The sequence below is a fragment of the Motacilla alba genome, chromosome 23, assembly GCF_015832195.1.
Source record: "Motacilla alba alba isolate MOTALB_02 chromosome 23, Motacilla_alba_V1.0_pri, whole genome shotgun sequence".
Taxonomy (NCBI): Eukaryota; Metazoa; Chordata; class Aves; order Passeriformes; family Motacillidae; genus Motacilla; species Motacilla alba.
In genome coordinates this window covers 5452875-5470768 of record NC_052038.1, presented here as the reverse complement: position 1 = coordinate 5470768, position 17894 = coordinate 5452875, and the positions used below count along the sequence as shown (strand labels likewise).

Below are 17894 nucleotides of genomic sequence, written 5' to 3'. Positions count from 1 at the left end.
AGGGGGTTTTAAGCCTTTATTTCACCCCTTAGGATGGTGCCTGCAGCAATGGGGGGGATTTTAAGCCTTTATTTCACCTCTTAGGATGGTCCCTGCAGCAATGGGGGGGATCTTAAGCCTTTGTTTCACCCCTTAGGATGGTCCCTGCAGCAATGGGGGGGATTTTAAGCCTTTATTTCACCCCTTAGGATGGTCCCTGCAGCAATGGGGGAGATTTTAAGCCTTTATTTCACCCTTTGCCAGCAGCCACAGAAGAAAGGGGAGAGCAGGAATTGCAGAGGCCTCGTGGGACTGCGAAAGGGAAGGACACAGCGCCAGGGAGGGCCGAGATGTGCGATATCCACGTGGCTGGTGTTGATGCCTGCCCCTGAAATGCCGATTATTGCCAAGGCCAGCGTGAGAAGGACCACAGCGACCGCGGGACCGCAGCCGAGCCACCAGGGAGGGGCTGGGAGCAGCATCCCCTGGGAGGAAACGGGAAGAGCAGCACGCAGGCAGCGGCCTCGGGGCTTTCCCGGCTGCGTGTCCCGGGAGGAGCTGCGGCAGATTTGGGATTTCTGATGGGATTTCTGATGGGATTTCTGATGGGATTTCTGGCGCGATCGGGACCGGCGGGGCTCGAACCCGCGGCCCGAGGGAGAACCGGGGCCACGCCCCCGCCGTTAGACCACGCCCGATCTTCGATCCACGCCCCTGATTGGTCCCGCCCCCGGGCTCCGCCCCTCCCCTTGCCGCCGGCGGGTCATGTGACGGGCCAAGATGGCGGCGCTCATGGCGGCGGTGCCGGTGCTGGCGGCGCTGGGGCTGTGCCTGGGCCTGGGCCCCGCGGCCGCCGCTGCCGCCACGCCGCTGGTGATCTGGCACGGCATGGGTGAGCCGGGACCCTCCGCCAGGGCCGCGGGGGCGGCGGGGCTTGGCTGGGAGCCGGGCAGGACCGAGGGGCGCTCGCTGCGGTGTCCCCCTCCTCCGCACCGCCGGTCTCGGCGGGGTCGGGAGGTGCTGCTCCTCCCGGTCCCGTGGCAGCGGGGCTCGCAGTGTGTGTGTGGAGGTGAGGCGGGGCCCTGGCGTGGTGGCGCATGTCGGTGTTCCCTCTGGCAGGAGACAGCTGCTGCAATCCGGTGAGCATGGGCTACATCCAGAAACTGGTGGAGAAGAAAATCCCGGGGATTTACGTCCTGTCGCTCAAGATCGGGAGCAACCTGATCCAGGTGAGTCGCGCGTCACCCGCGTGTCTGCGTGCAGGGGTGGGGCTGAGTTCTAACAGGATTCCACCGGGGTTCCTGCCCTGCTTCCCTGCCAGTTTTCTCTTCTCGCTGAGGTAAACAGCTTTGACAGGTAGAACCCGATAAAGCCCAGCTAATACCTGCAGGAAAGCGCTGGGCGAGAAGAAATCCCTGACCTAAATTGGATTAATATGCAAATCCAGTGATAAGCACACTCTAGGCAGTGCAGGCAGTGCGTGGGTGGAGGCTGAGGCAGGGCTTTGTCCCTGGCCACGCTTCTCCATTTGCCAACATTTATTTACTTCAGTAAATAAATTACACACTGCTGCACCTTCGTGGGTCTGACAGGTGTTTGTGGTGCTGTGGAGCTTCTTTCAATGCTAACGTGCAGTGCAGGAGGTTTTCTGGACTCTGGAGAAGTTTTATATTGCATTTTTTATATTTATGTGTACAAAATCCGAAGAGATTCGAGTTGTGAGGAAGTTTGGGGAAATGTCAGTGTCCCACGTGAGACAGTTCTGCCAACCAGAGCAGGGAGGGAAAGGGAAGTGAAGGTGAAGGAAAGTCCCAGAGCTGGAATTTCACTTCACAACTGGAATTTCCCTTTTGTCCCTGTGAAAGCTCAGCTCCTCTCTCTAAACCACGACTGTCAGCGGTGTGTTTGCAGAGCTTAGAGCAGCACCAGCCCCAGCAGAGGCACCTGTGATCCCTATTGCCACTCTGGGGTCACCATTTGTTACCGTGGGTCCTCTGGGCAGTCAGGACTTGGTGAAGGGAAGGAGAGATCCTGACTCCATTTCAGAAGGCTGGTTTATTATATTATATATATTACATTAAAAACACCACACTGTAACTACAAAGAACAGAGAGAAAGATTCATCAGAAGGTGAGACAAGAACAGAAAAGAATGAATAACAAAGTTCTGTGACTCCAGAGAGTCCAAGAGCTGCTGCCCCCTTGATTGGTCAGTAAGTAGAAACATTTCCCATTAACCAGTCAAAAAAACACCTCCTGCATTTGACAGCAGTAAATAATAAATTGTTTCCACTTGAGGCCCTCTCAGCTTCTCAAGAGAAGGAATGTTACCACATTTCTCCTCATGGGGAAAAGCAAGGCATTGTGGTGGTTTTTAGGGCAGTCAGGACTTGGTGAAGGGAAGGAGAGATCTTGGCTCCATTTCAGAAGGCTGGTTTATTATATGATGAGATATATTACATTAAAAACACCACACTGTAACTGTACTACAAAGAACAGAGAGAAAGATTCATCAGAAGGTGAGACAGGAACAGAAAGGAATGAATAACAAAGTTCTGTGACTCCAGAGAGTCCGAGAGCTGCTGCCCCCTGGATTGGCCACCAAGCAGAAACATCCCACACTGAGCAATGGAGGAAGCACCTGCTGCATCCCACAGCAGCAGATCACAAACTGTTCACACTTGGAGCTGAAACCCTTCAGCTCCTCAGGAGAAGAAAATGCTAGCAAAGGGATTTTGATGAAACATCACAACCTCTGCTCCCCCAGGACATGGAGAACAGCTTCTTCCTGAACGCCAACGAGCAGGTGCGGCGGGTGTGCGCGCAGCTGGCCGCCGACCCCCGGCTCCAGCGCGGCTACAACGCCATGGGCTTCTCCCAGGGAGGCCAGTTCCTGTGAGTCTGCGCCCTGCCCCAGCTCCAGGGGCTCAGGGGGGTTCAGAGCCTCAGTCACGACCCTTCAGGAGTGCTCAGCAGACACAAAGTGTTGATTCCTGGAGGCAGGAGTGCTGCGAGGGGGCAGGTGGTGTTTTGCTGCTCTTGCAGGCGGGGTTCAATCCCAGTGGGCGACACAGAATGTCAGAATGGGAGCACACAGCCCCCAGCTCAGGGGAAATGTGGGTTGGATATCGGGAAAAAGATCTTTACACAAAGGGTGGGAGAGTTCTGGAATGTTCTGCCCGGGGAGGGGGTGGAGGCACCATCCTGAGTGTGTTCAACAAAGCCTGGGTGTGGCACTGGGGGCCAGGGTTCAGCTGAGGGCTTGGGCTGGGCTGGACTCGATGGTCTTGGAGGTCTCTTCCAACCTGGTTATTTTGGGAATTTGGGGGAATTGTGTGAATTTGGGGGAATTTTGGGAATTCCCAGGAACCGGGGAGGTGGTGGAGTCACCATCCCTGGGTGTGGCACTGGGGGCCAGGGTTGAGCTGAGGGGTTGGGCTGGGGTGGTCTTGATGGTCTTGAAGGTCCCTTCCAACCCAGGGATTCTGTGATTGTGTGAATTCTTTGGATTCTGTGAATTCTGTGATTTGTGATTGTGTGGATTTTGTGAATTCTGATTTGTGATTGTGCCCCCGTGGCCCGGGCAGGCTGAGCTCAGCTCCTGCTCTTCCCCCAGGAGGGCCGTGGCCCAGAGGTGCCCTGCTCCTCCCATGCTCAGCCTCATCTCCGTCGGGGGACAGCACCAAGGTAGTGCCCCTGGCACAGCTCCTGGGCACCTTTTGGGGCTCTTTCCTAAACTCTGATCTCTTTCTCACCAATCCCATTGTCCCTTTGTTCCTGGCTGCACCTGCTGATGTGTTTGGCCCAATTAGTGTTTGCTGATTTCATTATCTTGATCTTAATTGGCAGTGGAAAGGGACCTCTGCCAGCAGCTGCCTCCACTGCCTGGGTGGGATTCTTACACACCTTGGGAGCTCCTGGGATGAGTTATTTTGTGGGAAATTGCTGCAGAAATTGTGAAAATTCTACAGATCTGTGAAACCGAGCCTGCTGGGTCCCCAGGGTGTTTTACACTCAGCATCCCGGAGGCCAAAGCCCCGAGGAAAGGGAGTTGGAAAGGGGATTAAGGAGTGTGGAGTGAAGAGTGGCTGGCAGTGAGTTCCAGATACTCTCCCTGAGAATCCCACAGCTCCTGGAGCTGTTTGTTTGCAGTGAGAGGGAGGATTTGTAGGGAGCCCCCAGCCCTGCCCATCCTGTGCCACAGCTCCCGGGGCACGAGGGCTGCCTGAGAGCCTGCGGGGCTGAAAGCTGCCAGATTACCCGGGCAGCTCTCGCTCCTGCTGTGCCAGGGCTGCTTCTGGTGCAGCAGGAGGGGTCCAGGGCCCGGCGTGGTGACTGAGCTGTGTCCTGCCCAGGGGTGTACGGCTTCCCACACTGCCCTGGGGAGAGCTCCCACCTCTGCGACTGGATCCGCAAGACCCTGGACCTGGGAGCCTACAGCAAGGCCGTGCAGGAGCAGTGAGTACATCCCCAGGCAGGCCCCAGGAGCAGCTCTGCCTTCCCAGGCTGAGCCTTGCTTTCCCCTCTGCAGCTTGGTGCAGGCAGAGTACTGGCACGACCCGCTGAAGGAGGAGGAGTACAGGAAAAGCAGCATTTTCCTGGCTGACATCAACCAGGAGAGGGTAAGGACGCTGCTGCCCTGGGAGCAGGACAGCAGGAGCCTGGGCAGCTTCAGGCTGGAGAGCTTCCCTGCCTCTGGGCTCTGCAGTGGCTTGGATGTGTTCTGCTTCCATGCAGGGCATCAACGAGACCTACAAGAGAAACCTGATGGCTCTGAAGAAGTTTGTGATGGTGAAATTCCTCAACGATACCATGGTGGACCCTCCGATCTCTGAGGTGAGGAAGGCAGGGCAGCTTTTGGGGCTTCCTTGTCTCTGGTTTGTCCTTTGGTGGCAGAGCTGGAGGCTGGGCACAAACACGGGCCTGGCACTGCCCTGGAAGCCTGCTTGGCTCCTGGCATTCCTCCAGCAGCTGTTCCTTCATTTTTGATCCATTTTTGTTCCTTCATTTGGATTTTTATGCAGTGGTTTGGCTTTTACAAAAGTGGCCAAGCCAAGGAGACCATCCCACTGCAGGAGACCTCGCTGTACAAAGAGGTGAGTCCTGGGGGCTGGGGGCTTCTGCTGTGTCCCCTCTTTCCTGTCCCTGAGCCCCACAGCCCTGCTCGTGTCACCCCTGGGGCACTGCCTCCCCTGCTTGTGTGGGGGGACATTCCCGGCGCTGGTGGAACCCAGGGAATGACACTGGAGGTTCCTGCCTGGCTCAGGGTCCCCCTCAGTGTCTGGAGAGCTCTGCTCCTGTTCCAGGCTCTGCTCCAGGAGTCCCCTGGAATCCCTTTTCCCCTCCATGAGGAGAGGAGCAGAGGTGGAACGGGAGCAGAGGTGGAACGGGAGCAGAGATGGAATCCCCCCCTTCTCCCCACAGGATCGCCTGGGGCTGCAGGAGATGGACAAAGCAGGGAAGCTGGTGTTCCTGGGGGTGCAGGGGGATCACCTGCACTTCTCAGAAGAGTGGTTTGACAGCACCATCCTCCCCTTCCTCCAGTGAAGCCCCCCGGGATCCCTGGGCAGGGTTTTGCACTGTAACCAACACCAGGCACCGTGCACAGCCCTGGCTGCCTCCAGGCCTGCAGGGACGTGGGGAGGGAACCAGAGGGGGTTTAGCCCAGGGGGGTTTGGCTCAGGGGGTTTCCAGGGTGGAATTGCACTCCCAGCTGGGCTGAGCCTTGCCCTGACTCTGACTCAGGGCCTGGGGAATCCAGCCCAGCTCTCAGAGCTGCTCTGCACCCCCTGTTCCTGCAGGCCACGCTGGCAGTATTAACCCAACTCACTAGGGAGGCAGCAGCCAGATCTCGTGGCTCTGTGCAGGGCAATCCTGTTACAGCCCCTGCTTCAGGATGGGGGAAAAGGCCAAATTTAGGGGTTTCTGGGGAAAAAAAAAATAAAGAGGGTTTGGAATTGAGCAGTATTAACAGCTTAAAAAGTTTTCAACTAATGGCTTGGTTTATGTTCTTTTGTACAACTGAAATCAATAAAGAACTAACCTAAATCAAAGCTTGGACAGCTGCTGTGTTTGGAAAGTCTGGGAATATTCCAAGGAATCCAGGCAGGGTCAGGCAGAGAGGGGGAGCTTGTCCTGCCTGAGCTCCCCCGTGCCCCCAGAAAGAGACAAGAGCCACAGTAAGGAGCAAGTTGGCATTAACTTTATTCTATCTTCTGTATAATCTTAAGTACATAAGAAAGGTTTTTTCACAAGCCTCAGGAGAATACAAGTACGAGTCACAGGACAGTTTCAAAATAAAAAAAAATTGCATAATTTTTCCTTTTTTTTTTAAATTTTTTTGTAAGTTTTGTACTAGAGAAAAAGAACATTGACACTTTACAGAAGAAATGCATTTCAGATATGCTTATGCCACCCGAGGCGTTGGAAAAATGAAGGTCAAAGCACGTGCAGCTCCCTTTGTGGGTCAGTACAGTACTGTGTGATCCATCACTCTGCTCCAGGGCCCTGGAACAGAGGCTACCAGCTTCCACCAAAAGAAAGAGCCAAGCAACAGGGGGAGGGGAAAAAGGGGGAGGATTGGGAGGGGGCTGATTGCAGATGAGGAAGAGAGTGATGAACCGACTGGATCCACCTCGGGCGTTGCCAGCTCTGCACTACCAACCTGGAATGAGGAGCTCCTTCCTCTGGGGAAGGGCACAGCTTAGAAAAACCATCCTGGGAGCCTGAGCCCGAGCCCAGCTGCTCCAGGAAGGAAGCCCTGGGGCAAAGGTTGCCTTGTGGAGGTGGAGGGCTGGCGGAATGAGAGGCGCTCAGCTCCAAGCTACCAGCCAGGCTGCCGGGTGGCACCGCTGCAGCCTTCCTGTGGCACTGGGGCGTGGAAGCCTCCTGTCATGGCACAATCAGGAATGCACTGAGCTAGCGGGAATGATGGAAGAGAAATCGGGGTGGAATTGGCCCAGGTCCTCAGCCTTTGGTCCGACAAAACCGTTCCCAGGTGCTGTGGTGGCAGCAGCTGCCCCACAGGGCTGGAGCGAGCAGCCTGCAGGAGCTTCCAGGACAGCTGGGTGCTGCGGCCTCCCACAGACACTGTCACTGCTCAAAAAGGGGACAACACTCCTCTGACATGAACAGTTTTGCTTAAAGGCAATACGAAAACAACACTCTGGAAGCCAACTGCCAGGACTGGCTGTGAAGTTCATCTCTGATCGATTGGTGCAGTTAGATGGGACGAGGGGGGAGAAAAAAGAAACCTTCCTGCTGAGAGAGGTGGACAACCACTGCCCCGCCACCTACCCCAAGCCCCAGGCAGAGGAACCTCAGTGATGGCAGGCAGCTGTGTCTCTCGGGTAGAAGAGAAGCAGTTTGAGAGCAGAAAGGTACAAGAAATCTAAGAGAATCATCTGAAAGCAGATTTGTCCCACAGCAGGGCCAGGGGAGGGTGTGAGCCTTGGAGCTTTTCGGCTTAGCCAGCAATTTCTGTCACAGTGGTGACCAACTTCTGACCATTCCACACTGTCTTGAACTGTTCTGGGACAGGGAATTCAGTCTGGAGGGTAAAAACAGAAAGCTGCTGTCAAAAATCAGTTTGTGGCTGACATTAGTAACCACTCCCACTGCTTCAGGCATTTATCTTCTCAGCTTTGTGCTGTCCCCTCCTCTACCACTCCTGGTGCCTGTTCTGCCCCCAGGAGATCCTGAGGAAGAAGCACCTCTCACAAACCAGCAATAATCTCACTTACAGATGTTTTTTGCTATTTCCATAAATCACATCACCATTTACAACCTCCAAACTCCACAAACATTCCCCCACTGTGACCAACACTCCCTGCAGGGCTTTATCAAGACACGACAATGCTCCTGCAGCCCCCAGCCCCAGCAGGACTCCAAAGCAGCACTTACAAAGTCCCCCCCCTCGCCAGGGATGAGCACGTTCATCTCCGAGGACTTGGCACTGACGATCTCGCAGTCGAGGGAGCTCTTGCTCAGGTACACGTGGCACCCATCTGTCTTGTTGATGGAAATCGTTGGCACTTTACCCATGACCTGGCAGGGCCAGAGCAGAATTAGCTTAAACTGGACAGCCTCAGCATTTTTTTGGGTGTGTTTTCCTTCAAGGCAAGAGGTTTGACTCCAAGCTCTCCCCGTGATGATCGCACGGGATCCAAATACTCCCACCTTTAGCAGAAATCCAAAGTTTCTGTTTGCAATTTTCCCCAGTTTCATGTTCTGATCTCTTTTAAAGCAAAACTTGAGCCAGCATTGGGCAAACTCACCATCCCAAATCAGATGCCCAAACTGAACTGGAGTAAAACCTGCTGCTGGCCTCCTGCTCTGGCAGCCAAATGTGCTTTCTACCTCACAGAGCCTCAGCTCTTACCCAAACCCTGAAACAGCTCAAAGACACGAATTTCAGCTTTCCCAAGGGACAGATGGTGCTTCATGGGTGTTCTCCACAGCTGCACACTCCTGGTCTGGAAATGCACCTGCTGCAGAGCCAGGAGAGAGGACAGCCACTCACCTGCACTTTAACATCCCTGCTGTTGATGATCTCTACAATGCCCACCACGTCATCGAACACCAGACCCAGCTTCTTGCAGTTGTCTGCAAAGAAAAGCCCATCAGGGCACAGAGATTTTGGAGGCTCCAGCTCCTGCACACACAGCAGCAGGCAGCAGCAGCCTTCAGAGCTCTCCCCACTCACCGAGGGTGATGGAGTTGATCTTGCCTTTGATTTGGAGTGTACTGTTTGTGCACTTGAAGACGTATGCCACCTGCTTCAGCTCTGTGTCACTGATGACCAGGTTGGTGGCATTCTCCTGGTTTTCCTGAAAAGGCAGGGGGAAACACCCTTCATTTACTGAATGCAGAGCAATTAATCCATGAAAATCCCTTTTAAAACAAACAGGTGCCTTCAGGCCGGCGCCTCCTAGGAGAAAGTTCTCCAGAAGAGCCTCCTCTGCTTCTCCAAAGCTCCCGTCCCTCCAACCCGCTCCTGCCAGCACCAGGCACTCACCACTCTCCACTTTTTGCCTTCCAATTCTAGCACTGGAGGTGCCTTTGGGGAGGGGTTAGCATTACAGGCTGGTTTGGGAGCAGTGAAAGGTTTGGGGCCACTTCTCACGGGGCCCCCCTGGTTCTTCAGGGCTGGATTCTTGTGGGTTTTCATGTCGTCTGAGACGTGCCTTAATCCTGCAAGAGAAGGCAAAGCTGAGAGCCAGCTCCCCTCCAGGAATGCAGCTCCACAAACACAGGCAGCAGTGGGTACCCCAGTGGAGAAAACACTTGTTAAAACACAAATCAGCTCCCGAGACTGGGGCTAAGCTGAGCCCAAGGGTGAGTGACAGGAAGGGAAGGAGGAAGCAGGAAATGCTGCTGCAATATTGACAAGAGCACGACGTGAACCACAGAACCAAAGCGTGCCAGCTCTTCCACCCTGCAGCTGGAAAAAGCCCTGAGCACCTCAGGAACTGATGTGCCCACCAGGGAACCCAGAAAAGGGGAAAATTCTGTGCAAACAACAGCTGCCAAATTGCACTTCTTGCACCAGAAAGATGTTGGCAACCAAAGGGATCAGCCTCAGGTATTTACAGCTGGAAGTTCATGCCTTGCTCCACCTGCCAGATGAGGGTGACAATTCTCCCCCAGGAGTGCTCCCTTTGTCCCTGGGAAAGCGCCAGCCCCAGACTGGGACCAGGTGGGTTTTTATGGACTTTTTGAGCAGCAGCATCAGGGGCAGCAGGAAAACGAGGAGCAGGAAAACAAGGAGCAGCAGGAAAACGAGGAGCAGCAGGAAAACGAGGAGCAGCAGGAAAACGAGGAGCAGCATCAGGGGCAGCAGCACAGCATTCCCTCCCTCCCTGGGCCCTGACATACCCGAGGTGATCCCTTCTCCCCGGTTGATCTGGGCGAAGAGCGCCGAGCGCGAGGCCGAGTCGTCTGTGCTGGAGCTCACGGGGGCAGGAGGAGGGGGAGGCCCTGGAGGTGGGGGTGCGAGCCCAGCCGGGGGGGCAGGTGGTGCTTTAGCCCCTGCTGTGGCTACAGGGCCCTGGAAGAGCAGGGAAGAGGAAAGGAGCTGGCAGCGGCTCCGCCCGTGCCGCGGTGACCGCGGGCGCGCCCCGGGGCTCCCTGCTGGGAGCAGCACTCACTGTTTTGCTCCAGGTCAGCCCTGTGGTGTGGTACTCTTTGATGTAGGCCTGCAGCTCTGTCCAGATGCTCAGGTAAGCTTTGACCCAGTCCACTTGTTTTTTATCTCTGAGAGCACAGGGAGATCACAGAAGGAGGAATTAAGGGCTGAGCAAAGCGGCTGTGGTCAGATGCTGGAGCAGCCCCAGCTGGCCAAGCTCAACACCAGCCCCAAGAGAAAAGGTGAACTTACACATCCTTGTACTCCTTGAGGATCCTGTTGGTGTAAAACATGGCAGCATCAGTCATCTCCTTCACGTAAGGACCGGGCTTTGGAGCCTAGAGCAGAGAGAACACGTTGGCACTGAGCAGCCCACCAGGAGCAGCAAGCCAAGGAAAAGCCCTTCCCTGGGGAACCAAACCCCTTACCATGGCCACCCAGCCCAGGGCTGGGATGCTCTCGCTGACTGCTGATAAGTGGTTGAAGAGTTTGCTGCCACGGTTCTTCTCCCTGAAGTTCTGCACGGCCTGGATCTGCTCCGAGATGGGCTTGAGGAGCTCCGAGAAGGCGTTCTGCACAACGACAATTAAGGAGATGAATTAGCTCTGGCATGGCTGCACAGCTGAGGTGCTGCTGACCCGGAACAAGATTCCAACTGGCACCAGTGGCTGCTGCAGCTCCTGTCCAGGCCTGGCCCTCTCCAAGCCAGGCTTGGTCCCAGAGCCCAGCTCCTCCAGGCTGAAGTCACTGCTCCCATCGGATCGGCGCCGTGGGAGAACGCCAAGAACTCTGACTCATGTTCAATCCAGGAGACACTGACAAAGCTTGTTAGTAACGAGCCCAGAAATAGCATTTGCCTTTCCTGGGTTCTTTTGTTCCAACACAGTTTGTTAAATTGTTCCTCTCCTCCACGAACCCTCGGAGAGAGGGGTGCTGGGCAGCTTTGGCACCTACAGCCAGAGTCCCAGCAAGTTCAAAGGTCACCCCCACCACGCCAGATCTGAGGATTCCGGTTATTTCTCGAGTCAATCCTTTAGTATTTGGATGGTAAAAGTTTGTTCCTGTGTGCTGCTCCCCTGGAATGCTGCCTGGAAGCACCAGAAGTGCTCTGGGGTCGGAGCACAGCAAAGAGCCAATTCCGTGTTTCCAGAGACGCCTCTGAGGCAACTCTTCCTTCCTTTAGCATCGGAGAACCTCCTGCTGGTGGCAGCAGAGAGGGACAAATTTGGGCAAAACTTGCCTTCCAAAGCCTCAGCTTCTGCTTTTGCTGCTCTTTCATCTGTGTTTAGATGAAAACTGAGAGGTCCCAAGCACCGCTGGCCAGGCCACACTTTCAGGAGCTCCAGCCCAGCAGCACATTCCAGGCACAGGATGGGGAAATTCTTCAGCACGAGCACTGAGAGTTCACACATTTTGCATTTTAAACTGGCTGCTCCAGAATTAGACTCCTGCCAGACAACCTGCACAAAGAGCTACCCTAGATTAAGGCTGTTCTTTGTCCATAATCCTTTATTTAAATAACGTGTCCGTGGGATCTGTAAGCGGGTTCTCAGGCTAGAGGCTGCGCAGAGCTGCACCCCAGCAAGCCTGGTGGAACATAACAACCCTCCAGGGCTGATTTTGGGGAGAAAAAAGATGCAGATCTATTTTGCAATGAATAGGAAAGGAGCACAGAAATCCAGCTCCCGCAGTGTAACAGTAGAAGCCACGGCTGAGCGAGATAATAACTGCAAAGAAAAGCAAGGCGGGATCCTGTTGCTCAGGAAAAAGCAGTTCTCAGCAGGGAAAAGCATTCAGGATCAGATTCTCAGCCACGCATCCTGCTGAGAAGCAGCAGCCCAGGGTAAAGTGTTCAATTACCTGCTAAGGACAAATCAATCCTAACAGCCCGGCCATCCTTCAGAGGCCATTCAGCAGAGACAAGTGGCTGCTCTGCTGCTGGAGGAGTTTGAGTCTCTGAGCATCACGTAATGAAAAGCAGGAGCTACACAAATCCCAGGGTGGCTCCTGGCTCAGACAAGACCCTGTCTGCAGGTTCTCAGGGAGCACAGATTGAGCAGAGCTGGTGCCAGGTGAAACTGGAGACAGAGGCTGCGAGCTGCCAGCCCCAGGCTGCTCTGACAGCCCCAGAGCTGCTGTACCAGCTGGGAAATGCCACTTCTGAGCTCCCAGAACCAACACCCAGGCTGCTGCCCAGTACTGGGGGGCACCCAGAGCAGTTCATGCCTTCAGAGTGTGGGAAACCCCTGATCAGAAACCTCTGCCCTCGGGGTCAGGGGTGGCTGAGAGTGCTGGGGGAACCTGGGCTGTCACAGCTGGGCCGAAAGAGGAACTGCAGGAGGACTGGGGACACTCTGCCACAGACATATTTAATGAAAATCCTTTTGCTAGCATTTTCTTCTTTTGAGGAGCTGAGGAGCTTCACAAAAGCAATGTAAACAATAATTATCTGCTGCTGTAGAGTGCAATAGGTGTATCTGTGATTGGTTCATGTTAAGTGTTTTTACTTAATAACCAATCAAGGATGCACTGAGTCAGACTTTCTGGTTAGTTACGAGTCTTTGTTATTAATTCTTTTTTATTCTGTTTTGTTTTTTGACAAGTTCTTTTTCTCTATTTTTTTAGTATAGTTCTAATATGACATTTTTAATAAAATATATCTCATAACAAATCAGCCTTCTGAAACACAGAATCAAGATTCTCCTCTCTTCCCTCGTCCTGGCTGCCCTGCAAAAACCACAACACTCACCTCTGCTGGCTGCTGGTGCTGAGATGCCACCACCAGAAGAGCCCTCTCGCTCATCAGGCCTGCGTGGACCATCTCAGCCTGAGGACAGACACAAACATGAGGGAGAACCCCTCGTGCCACAGGAACAGACCCCCCACCCGTGAGGGACCAGCCACGCTGACCCCCAAGCTCATTCCTGGGGAAACCCATCCCCAGGGGAACCTCACCAGAGCAGCACAGCTCAGGGCTGGGAGCTTTCCGGCCTCCTAAAGGCCTGCCCCGAGGTCTGGACACAGCCAGGCACTCGAGGAGTTCCAGGAGAAGGTTTGATTGGCCCTGAGTGTGCAGGGGGCAAGCTGGAGGTTATCTGGGCACCTGCTTGGGATCCTCAGGGATTGTACAGGTGCTGGGTACAGTGCCAGAGGAATGCAGACCCTGACAGCAAACTTGGCCCTTCCAGCCCTAAGGAGAGGCAGCACCTCTGGAGCAGAGGGGGAACAGGAGTCCTTACGTGCTTCTGCACATCCCCACCAACGTCTCTGCTGATCCTGGTGTACTCAGCCACCGGCCCGGCCAGGAGGGCGTCGAAAGCCTGCACGTACTGAGCCACTCCTGTGGGAAAAACCAGAGCACAGGGATCACCAGGAGCACCCCACAGGCTGCCACAGCCCCGGGCTGCACCTCCCACCCGCAGCAGGCTGAGCCCAGAGCTGAGGAAGTGCTGCAGCCGCAGAGTTTTTATCTCCACGGGGCAGCCCCCTCCAGCCTGGCTGCCCTGCCCTCCCCAGCCCCCAGAGCGAGCCCCTGCCAGCTCTGCAGGGCTGCTGGCACTGCCCTGGAGCTGCTCCGGGCCTCACCTTTGGCAGAGGCATCTCCACACATGCCAGGGCCTTGGCACACGCTCTCCAGGCGCTCCACAGCTTTCTCCAGCCGCTCCACCAGCCTCTCCATGTCTGCTGCTGCCACAACCTGCACGGACAGGACACGGTCACCTCCGTCCCCAGCTGCCACAGAGGGTTTTTGGCCGTCTGCTACAAGCTCTACCAGTTCCAGGAGGATCATTCGTGCCCAGCTGTGCACCCGAGGATGGCCAGCAGCGTAGCCTGACATTAGCAGAGCCACCAGGGTTACACAACAGCCTCTTGCTCTTGCCACACTCGCTCCTTAATGGTTTCTATTCCATTTTAAGGACTCCTTACGTGTGTAAGGACATAAAAGTTCACCTTCTAACCTCGCAGTGACACCACTCAGTGACACGAAGGTCTGCCCAGGCTCTCACTGCAGTCGGCTCCTGGCCACAGTCCCAGCTGTGAGCACACAGCTCAGCTGCCCTGCTGGCAGCTCACACGCTCCAGGTGAAAACTACTGGGTTTGAACCTCCAAATGCATCTGCAAGGACCCCCTGGGGTCCCGAATGGCTCCCAGGAGCATCTGCAAGCTCGGGATCATTCCAGCACAGAGCCTGAGCCACCCTGGCCCACGCCGAGGGGAGCAGCTGCACGAGCTGAGGCGGCAGAGCTGCTTCTGCAGCGACAGCCCCTGTTCTTCCTCTGCAGCTCTGCAGAGCCTCCTCTGCAGCCACCACACAGGAAAGAGGCTCAGGCACGCAAGCCATTTGCTGCTTGTCATCTGGAAAAAGTCTTAAAAGTCACATAAACTTTCCATTAATGACTGCTTTGAGCCAAGCAACAGGACAGGTCACGCTCCCGGCACAGCAACGCCCAGGGAATGCAGGGAGGGAGCAGCACAGTCACTGGGGCATTTTTATCTTATCACCACTCATCAAAGGTTTCACAGCATGAATCACCGTGGGGCCTGGACACAGCTTCCTTCTGAAGGGGTTGCTGCAGCCTGCAGAAGCTCAAAGCCCTGCCTGGAGGAGGGGATCCTTCCCGAACATCCCTAGAGCGCTCCAGGAGGAAGGCAGGGTTTACCCAGCTGAGCCGACGCTGGATCCCCTCTGAGAGGAAACCTCAAGTTCTCACTCTTGAGTTTTGCTTCTGTTCACGAGCCCTCTCAGCCCTGCTGCTTCAAAGTGCACGTTTTCACCTCATTTCCAGAGGATGTGGGGCAGACCCAGCATTAGTCACGAGCCCAGCACTGATGTCACAAGACAAACAAGGGCTTTTTCCACCCCTTCTCTGCCTGCCTGCAGAGGAGAGGCTGCGGGGGGCAGGGGAGAGGAGGAAGAGAAGCGGCTTCCTCCTCTGTCCACTGAGGACAGGGGACACACTGTGCACGAAACCCGGCTGGCTGGCTTCCAGAGACACACCAAAAAAAGAGCCCAGAGAAGCTGAAACTCCGCGGCAGTCCCCGCTGTCATCAGAGCAGTGAACAGCTCTGCTCCTTGAATTCTGAGCCCTGCATCTTCAACTGTGAGCCCTGCATCACTAATTGTGAGCCCTGCATCTTCAACTGTGAGCCCTGCATCACTAATTGTGAGCCCTGCATCATTAACTGAGCCCTGCATCACTAATTGTGAGCCCTGCATCACTAATTGTGAGCCCTGCATCTTTAACTGTGAGCCCTGCATGATTAACTGTGAGCCCTGCATCGCTAACTGTGAGCCCTGCTTCTTCACTTGTGAGCCCTGCATCTTTAACTGTGAGCCCTGCATCGCTAATTGCAAGCCCTGCTCTTGCCCCCGTCGAGCCACCTGCCAGGGTGGCAGTGCCATGCTGGGACAGGGCTGTGGCACACAAAGCTGTGGCACACAGCTCGGCAGCTCTGATCCCCGGCATTCCAGGCTGGGCTCTAATCTGATCAGCCCCGTGCAGCTGGGATCGGGATTATCCCGGGCAGAAAGTCCAGATGGAAAGCTGCTTCCTACCCCCAGCAGCAAAGGAAGCTGCTGGAGGAACACATCCCTTCAGCTCTGGGTGGGATCAACATCCCAAAATCACCGCGTTCCTCGGGACTCCATCCTCCCTCTTCATTAATGTCCCAAAATCACCATTCCTTGGGACTCCATCCTCCTCTCCTTTCCATTAACATCCCAAAATCACCGCGTTCCTTGGGACTCCATCCTCCTCTCCTTTCCATTAACATCCCAAAATCACCTCATTCCTTGGCACTCTCATCCTCCCCCTCCTTTCCATTAACATCCCAAAATCACTGCGCTCCTCGGGACTCCATCCTCCCTCTTCATTAATGTCCCAAAATGACAAATGACTGCGTTCCTCGGGACTCCATCCTCCTCTCCTTTCCAATAACATCCCAAAATCACCTTATTCCTTGGGACTCTCATCCTCCCTTCTCCTTTCCATTTGACAAGTCCCAAAATCACTGCAATCCTTGGGACTCATCCTCCCTCTCCATTAATGTCCCAAAATCACCTCATTCCTTGGGACTCCATCCTCCTCTCCTTTCCATTAATATCCCAAAATCACCTCATTCCTTGGGACTCATCCTCCCTCTCCATTAATATCCCAAAATCCCCTCATTCCTTGGGACTCCATCCTCCCTCTCCTCTCCATTTGACAAGTCCTGCCTTGTTTTCCACTGCCAGCGCCCCACAGCAGCTCTGCAAACCTGCTGCTGTCAGGCAGATGGTGAACTCATTTTAATTTCCTTTTAATGGGTGGCATTAGGGCAACTTAAAAGATAAGTCAGTCGGTAAATTGGCAGCAAAGTGAGAGCTAAGTGCAGGGAGCCAAAGTCCTGGATCTCTGGACTCACCCTCCCTGTGCTCTTTGCCCTGTGGATGGGCTATTTCTGCTGCCTGGATACCCACAGGAGCCAAATAAAAAGATTGAGCTGTAATTAATCAGAGATTGCCACCCAGAGATGAACACTCAGCGAGGAAAATAAAAACAAGCGCCCAGCGGAGCTGACTGCACCTGGACAGAGTTTCATCTGCCGGCCTGTTTGGATGTAAAACAATTCCACAAAAAGTGACAAATCGACTTCACAGGTCTTGGTGCAAACCATCAGATCTCGTTTCCCCTCTCTGAAGAGGAAGGTGAGACACACAGACCGTCCGAGAGGTTTTTTTTTGTTCTACAGATCATCCCGAAGTCGTTTTTGCTCTGCACATCACCCTGTGCTCCAGGGTGACATCCAGAGGGGTGACATCCAGAGGGGTGACATCCAGAGGGGTGACATCCAGAGGGATGAGGGAGACTTCCCAGCTCCCCGTGCAGGGCTGGAGATGCAGCTCTGCCTCCCAGGAGCACCACACAGGATTGAAATGTGGCTGGAATGCAATTGAACTTTGATTAGCAGCGGAGCGGAAGCAGCAGGCTCGGCTTCACCCAGGCCCACGGGGGCCATTCCTTTTCACAGCACATTTGTTCATCTCTCAGCTGCCCTTTATTCCCATCCCTGGGAACACCAAGCCGTGCCTCAGCAGAGCAATAAAAGGAAGGGATTTGATTGCTACAAACATCAGTTACCCCAAACCCCGCAGAGCCCAGCAAGAGGAGCTTCCTGCTCGGGGAACATCGAGGAGCTGCCTGCCCCAGCCTCAGAGAGAGCAAACTCTCAGGAGAAATTCATTTTCTACCCAAAAAACGAAACGATCTGCTCGCCTGAGACAGCACATGAACCCGAGCCCTTTCTGAGACATTCTGGGAGACACAAATGTTGGTTTTCCAGCCAAAGCAAGTCAAACCTACGCCTGTGCTCACACCGAGCCCGACAAACTGCTGTCAGCACCACGGAATTTGCATCAGCTACTTCCTGTTTCCACGGGCAAGAGAAATAAAGATGGGACAACTAAATTAGGAACATACCACAGTTTATTTCTGAGCTGACACGGGAATATCTCAGGGGATCAGCTACCAGATGATTTCCAACATTTATATATCTGCCAAAAGCCCAAAGAATTTTTTTTTTTTCTTTCTGAAACAGCTCAGCTCCTCAAGGCAGGAAGGGTTTGAAGCAAGGCAGGAGTCAAACGCCTGCATTTAGCCCGTGGTCAGGAGCAGCCAGGAACACAAGACAGCTATTGCTGGTCCCAGCAGCTGCCAGGACAGAGATCTCAGCTGTTTATAGTCCGACAATACTTGCTGACATTGCGCCAGAACCGCGCTGGCTGCTCCTGCTATTTCAGATCCACTTT

At 54.5% G+C, this 17894-nt stretch overlaps 2 protein-coding genes across 2 annotated transcripts; one reads left to right on the top strand and one right to left on the bottom strand.

Annotated features, from left to right (window-relative positions):
- The first annotated feature begins 713 nt into the window (after positions 1–713).
- On the top strand, positions 714–6026 carry PPT1 (palmitoyl-protein thioesterase 1). The gene is made up of 9 exons (XM_038160875.1): positions 714–871; positions 1099–1208; positions 2746–2873; positions 3595–3665; positions 4334–4436; positions 4510–4600; positions 4716–4814; positions 5003–5074; positions 5403–6026. Exons 1-9 carry the CDS (start codon positions 760–762, stop codon positions 5523–5525), a joined length of 909 nt encoding a protein of 302 aa, XP_038016803.1. The 5' UTR covers positions 714–759; the 3' UTR covers positions 5526–6026.
- A 132-nt stretch (positions 6027–6158) lies between these two features.
- Positions 6159–13801, bottom strand: CAP1 (cyclase associated actin cytoskeleton regulatory protein 1). The gene is made up of 12 exons (XM_038160874.1): positions 13690–13801; positions 13344–13444; positions 12854–12931; positions 10533–10676; positions 10357–10442; positions 10127–10232; positions 9855–10026; positions 8995–9170; positions 8683–8806; positions 8500–8582; positions 7881–8024; positions 6159–7527 (listed from the first exon to the last, which is right to left on the bottom strand). Exons 1-12 carry the CDS (start codon positions 13781–13783, stop codon positions 7444–7446), a joined length of 1392 nt encoding a protein of 463 aa, XP_038016802.1. The 5' UTR covers positions 13784–13801; the 3' UTR covers positions 6159–7443.
- Between the last annotated feature and the right edge of the window lie 4093 nt (positions 13802–17894).